Source organism: Gossypium hirsutum, chromosome D11 (genome assembly GCF_007990345.1).
Source record: "Gossypium hirsutum isolate 1008001.06 chromosome D11, Gossypium_hirsutum_v2.1, whole genome shotgun sequence".
Classification (NCBI taxonomy): Eukaryota; Viridiplantae; Streptophyta; class Magnoliopsida; order Malvales; family Malvaceae; genus Gossypium; species Gossypium hirsutum.
Window position 1 is genome coordinate 34,757,450 of NC_053447.1, and position 5,981 is coordinate 34,763,430.

General features: G+C 30.3%; 1 protein-coding gene across 1 annotated transcript; it reads right to left on the reverse strand.

The window, feature by feature from the left end:
* Nucleotides 1–4,514: 4,514 nt before the first annotated feature.
* LOC107911410 (transcription factor MYB93) lies at nucleotides 4,515–5,737 on the reverse strand. Its single transcript, XM_016839240.2, has 3 exons — nucleotides 5,564–5,737; nucleotides 5,335–5,464; nucleotides 4,515–5,244 (listed from the first exon to the last, which is right to left on the reverse strand). Exons 1-3 carry the CDS (start codon nucleotides 5,694–5,696, stop codon nucleotides 4,563–4,565), a joined length of 945 nt encoding a protein of 314 aa, XP_016694729.1. The 5' UTR covers nucleotides 5,697–5,737; the 3' UTR covers nucleotides 4,515–4,562.
* Between the last annotated feature and the right edge of the window lie 244 nt (nucleotides 5,738–5,981).

A 5,981-nucleotide genomic window follows, 5' to 3' on the forward strand; every position in this document is an offset into this window, starting at 1 on the left:
TTATTTTCTTCTTTGCCTATTTACATGAACTTATATATCTGCCATGATATATATATTTACTATTCTTAATATGTGGTTAAATATTAAATGATCATTTGATTGTGTTGATATTGAATTTATTTTTTAGATAAATATGATAATTATTGAAATTTCTTTTTTTTAGAAGGTCTTTATTTAGTTCTCTTACTTAAAAGATGCAATATAATAGTATATTTTAGTAGTTATTCACAAAATTAAAATTAAAATTAGCATAAAAAATTTTATTACCATTTTGATCAATTGATTTGAATTTTTTTTTTAAAATATTTAAAATTTTAATTAAAATTTTGAAAATAAAATAAAATAATGATATAAATATTTGTAATCAATAACATAAGTATAAATATTATTTGTTTGGTCATAGCTCATAATACAAACTTTCATGTAATTTTACACAAAATATTCACTTAAAAAACTGAAAATTTGTAACATTAACAATAATTGTTCCCTTTTTTGAATTATAAACTTTTAATCATAGATTTCCTAATTATCAAACATTACAAATTTTGTATAAAAATTTAACAAATAAATATATCATATTTTAATAAATAGTATGGAAACTAGTGTATATAAATATAACATTTTATTAAATTACAAAAATAAAAAATTCCAAAATTCCCAAAAAAACGAGAAGGAAAACATTACAAAAGGAGAGGTCCCTCAAGTTTTGAAGTATTTTCATTTTGGTCCCTACTCGTACCTCTGCGATCAGCCACCCTATTTCCTACTGCTAGCTCCCATCACCCATGCTCCTAACACTTACCATGGCCACCTACACTGCTCTTACCGCTACCTCCCTTAAGGCATTCAAGAAGCCCAACCTCCTCCATTCTCGAGGCTCCTAGGGATTGTTTCTACTCTCTCTCGATCACCACTAAGGTGTTTTTTCACCTTTTGTTTTTTTTCTCTTTTCTCAATCCTCTTGGCCATCATCAACCTTTCCCACCATCAACTTCGACAACCACCATTGCCCCTCACTCAAAACATCCTCAACCCGTGTTCTCCACCATGGGGTTATTTCTAGGTTTTTAACATTATAAATATAAAATCAATTAAAATCGCATAAAATCAATTAAAAACAAAATGAGTTTAGTTTTGTGTAAATTTAATGTAGTAGCTCAATTGATTTTTTAAAATTATTTTGTTAAGAGTTTTTTTAACCTATAAGTGGTTTTTAGTTGAATGAGAGTTGATATCATTGTACATCCAAATAACCCTTATTTCTTAAAGACAAATATTCAATAGTGTTGGTCTCACTTGTTTTACTTGTATGATTTCTTGTTGTGCGGAAGCGTGTAAAAGAGTAAAATTATTGTACTAAAAAATCACACTAAGTTCAATTCCCAGGAAAGAGAGGTGGACCACAAGGATCGCTTAAGTACCAAGTCTTTCCTAGCCAGAATATTTCTCAATCGTAATTTAATAGCACAATAAATCACTACAATCACATTCACAATTCATGCAAAATAATACAATAAAGAACACAAGAATTTAACGAGGTTCAGCAAATTTTGCCTACGTCCTCGGCACTACCAAATATATTTCACTCCAAAATACAAGTGAGAATTTACAAAAAGAGAGAGAACAATGCCTTAAGTAGAGAATGACAAATATGAGATACAGAATAAGAGATGGTTATGCCTATTTATAGTTGAGGTTCAGGGATCAACTTGCAAAGTCACTTTACAATTAGGGACCAAATATTGCAAATATCTCAGATTTCTTATGCCAATATCTCGATACCCATATCTTTGACTTTCCATAAATATGGATGATTTCCAATATTTCTCCTCACATTATCGTCTGTTAACCTCTATCGAAGGTTGATAAATATAAATTTAAACGACATTTAAAGCAAAGGAATGGAAGAAGTGATAAGCTATGCCAAATCAAACAAGGTCGAATTTCCAGAACAGCTGGAATAGTAGCTTAACAACAATTATTAAGGAGTTAACGGCTGAGTTAACAGTCAATCCCTTGTAAGAAAAGGAATAAATCCAACCACTCTCCCAAATAAAACCTCATTTTCTACTCTAATACTTATATCATCCTCAACCTTAATTCCATCTTTTAATGAGAAAAAAAATTTATGACAGCATGTAGAGAAATAGAAGAGCGAATAAGAAACAATCAGAATTTGTTGATCAACGGCGAAGTGAAAACAACTTTCTAGGAGGCAAAATTAATTTTTATATTTCTATTATAGTTATAATGCAATTTCACTTATATATTTATAGTTTTTAAAAAGATTAAATCATTTTTTTTACTTTCTTAGGTTAAACTATAATTTTATTATTAAGTTAAAACTTTATAAATTTTAAGGAGCTTAAAATAAAAATTTTCTCAGTTGGAGGCGAGGCCCCTGCCTGTTCCTTGTTGATGATCAAGCATGCATTTTCCATTAATGTTTGGTCAAATTTTGTTAATAATCCCTGTACTATTATTAAGCTAGCTGTGGATTTAGCCTCTGTAATCTAATTTGATTGTTTTTAATCTCTACATTTTTTAAATTTTAAAATTTCAATTCTAACACAAATAGTAGCCGTTAAATTTATTTAGTTAAATTATATTTTCTTTCAAAAGCTAATGCTATATTAACTAGCTAATTCCACAAAATACTAAAAAAACATGTTATTTAGTTAATAGAATTTAACAGCTATTGTTTGAATCAAAATTGAATTTGAAAAGTATAAAGATTAAAAATGATCAAATTAGATAACAAAAACTAAAATCATAACTTATATTTAACTTAGTGATTTAACTGTTAAAGTTTGGTCAAGACTGAAATTTCAAAATTTGAAAAGTACTGATACTAAAATTAACCGAATTAAAATTTCAACTAATTCGACAGATTAATTAACAAATGAAAAATAAGAAGTTTGAATATAGTTTTTAAACAGGACAATTACTTGGAGTCTTAGCTCCCTTTATTTGATGATACTGTCCTTTTAGGCCTTCAAAATTTGTAATATTATAATTAGAAAGTTAATGAAGAAATTTCTATTTTGACCCTCTAAAATTGTACGATTCAGTTTTCTCTTTCAGTTCACCCTTTCTTGGAGTGGTGAAGGAAGGATGTAGCATTGACGACGTTTACATGATGCTTAAATTTGGATAAAAAATTAAAAAATGAAACTAAAGAATGGTATGGTACGTTTATGAGATGCAAATTACGGGCAGCAACCATTTTTATTCTTTTAAATTCTCAACCATTTCCGACTTTGGGCTCTACTCATATTTCACTTTATTCTTAGTCAACTTTCTTATCAACTACCATTTCCATACGGTTGCCTTATTTTCTCATAAAAAATTATATTTATTTATAATCATGATAATTTTTTAACAATGATGTTAAATTATGTGTAGTTAATTCAGTAATTGTAATTTAAATTGTTGATATACTTTAATAAATAAATCATTTTATAAAAATTGTTGATTTTTTATAATTAAATTTATGTCATGTATATTTTTAATTCTAAAAACTTTTGGCCCTCCGTTATATTTCAAATTTATATCAACAAAAGGGGCAAATCACAAGTAATCAAAATGTTAAAATTTACAGGTTTGGTATATTTACTATTGTATTTTTCAATTATCTTGTCGAGGATTTGAAATTGTAATCCACTAATAAGAATACCCATATCATCAATCATTTTCTAATCGCTAAATAAGCAAAAACATTAAATTTATATACATTGTTAATCAACATGTTATGGATCGAAAATAAAAGAGTTAAATTTTTATTTTCCTACAAAATCACTTTTTTTTCATTACATAATTCTTCTAAGTGGTTGGATCAAAAGGTTTGGTCAATGTCTTGATCCCAACTTACCCTAAATTATTTAAGTTACAAGAGGAACATATAAACATCAAAAGTAGGGCAAGCAGAAAGGAAACGCTTTTTATTAGTTATTTTATTGTGTGGACAGCAAGACAAAGAAGGAGCTTCTTTTGTGGGCTAAACCTGAAAATTAAGTAAATTAATTGGTTTTCTTCTTTGTTTTTCCCTTCAATATTCATCTTATATTTGTTTATTCCAATTGATTGTTTGAATGTCCCAAAAGCATTCATTAACTAAAACTTGTCACCAATTTAAAAGAAAGGAATGTCAAAAAAGTTTTTCTGAATTGTAAGAATGCTAATATGAACATAAAACTAGCTAGATTCCTTTTACCCACTCTAAATAAATATGTGTGTGTTTGTGGGAAGTTTTTGTTATTGGTAGGTCCACTACTCTTATAGTAAAATAGCAATTGACTTTACCAGTTTCCACCATTGCTGCACCTTGGAACCGTCTCTATGTTTATGACTGTTTGGAAAAAGAAGAAACATTTTTACGTAAAGATATGCAAAGGCTGTCTTATATATACACAATTCTATATATTAATGTACTTTTCTGATGTTTTAGAAAGGATTATACATGGGTAATGAACGGTATGGGTGCATAAGCAAGTAAGCAGAAAAGAGAAATGGAATAGCTGCAAACCTTTTCTTTTAATCTCAAACATATTCAAAACAATAAGCTACAAAAGATTGTGAAACAATGGATCTTGAAATAGTTGATGATCATCAAGCCAAACTGAAGGAGCAGCTACGTCAAAATTTGAAGAACATGAAGCATCCCCCAAATTGCTGATCAAAGTCTCTGTTACAGATGGAACCGCAGAAGGTGAAGGGAGCCAGGTTGAGTTGCATGTATTCTCTCCTTGGCTTAACATAGCATGCTTTTGAGCTTGAGCCTGAGCCGTGTCGTCCTTGCTCGAAGACGATATTCGATAATCACAAGGGATTTGTAGGTCAGGTAAACGAGAGAAAGGGATTGAATCATCGAGACCTGGAACCGAAGCCAGCTGGGGTGGTGAAATTAAAAGTGAATTTGAGATATCCATGGTTTCCATATCCGTGAAAGTGGTGTGCATGTTGTTAGAGGGAGATGAAATGGAAGGTGGGTTTTGAAGAAGATATTGTAAGCATTGCAACTTAGCCATTTGAGCAGCTTCCTCCCATGGTTGCTGTTGATCCATAAGCTCTTTCAGGTTGGCCAAAGCTATCAGATGAGGCAAGCTTGAGAAGATATCAATTCGAGGCCTATGAGTCATAGGATCAATTCCCATTTGGATAAGCTTTTTCCTCAAATGGGTGTTCCAAAAGTTCTTTATTTCATTATCTGTTCGCCCCGGTAGGTGGCTTGCAATTGCTGACCATCTTGTCAAATATCAAACAAAAACAGTGTCATAAATGATTGAAACAACGCTCAAAATATGCAAAAGCAAACTAAAAATTCATAATAATTACTTGTTTCCGAGGATGGAATGGAGATTGAGAATTGTTTGCTCTTCTTCCTGGGAAAATTTCCCTCTCTTAATATCAGGCCTCAAGTAATTTGTCCATCTTAGCCTGCAACTTTTCCCACATCTATTAAGACCTGGGGAATTACAACAAAGAGAACAATAATGAGATAAATTAGAGGGTAGTGGAAGAGGTAGGCAGCTAGTTGATTCAATTCATAATTTCATATATATACCGGCAAGTTTTGGGAGAGCTCTCCAGCTACCATGGCCATTTTCTTTGATATATTTGACAAGTTTCTGATCTTCTTCAAGAGTCCAAGGACCTTTCTTAAGACCATTTTCATCACAACAAGGAGACCTTCCCATTTTTCAATATCTATGCAACTTCCTTTGCTTAAAACTTTGCAGCTTCCTTGCCTCCCTTCAATCTCCACCATCAACTTATAGAGTTTGTGTTCACTAATAAATCACGCGTACGTGCTAATTTCCTATTTGTGGGGGAAAACAACATTGTGTTTTATTTGTTTTAACTTATTAAAACGTCAAATTCTCCTATCAGTCCCTAATTACATTTTAAATTTTAAAATTTCAATTATGACCTTTAAATCTTACTATTTCTAAAATATTATACAATAAATATATTGTCAAATG

What these genes read in the sequence shown, in the direction of transcription:
- LOC107911410 (XM_016839240.2), bottom strand. Translation starts at nt 5,696, where the DNA reads ATGGGAAGGTCTCCTTGTTGTGATGAAAATGGTCTTAAGAAAGGTCCT. An exon ending in AGCTCTCCCAAAACTTGCCG is followed by an intron (nt 5,465 to 5,563) that starts GTATATATATGA and finishes GTAATTCCCCAG; the next exon opens with GTCTTAATAGATGTGGGAAA. An exon ending in CATTCCATCCTCGGAAACAA is followed by an intron (nt 5,245 to 5,334) that starts GTAATTATTATG and finishes ATATTTGACAAG; the next exon opens with ATGGTCAGCAATTGCAAGCC.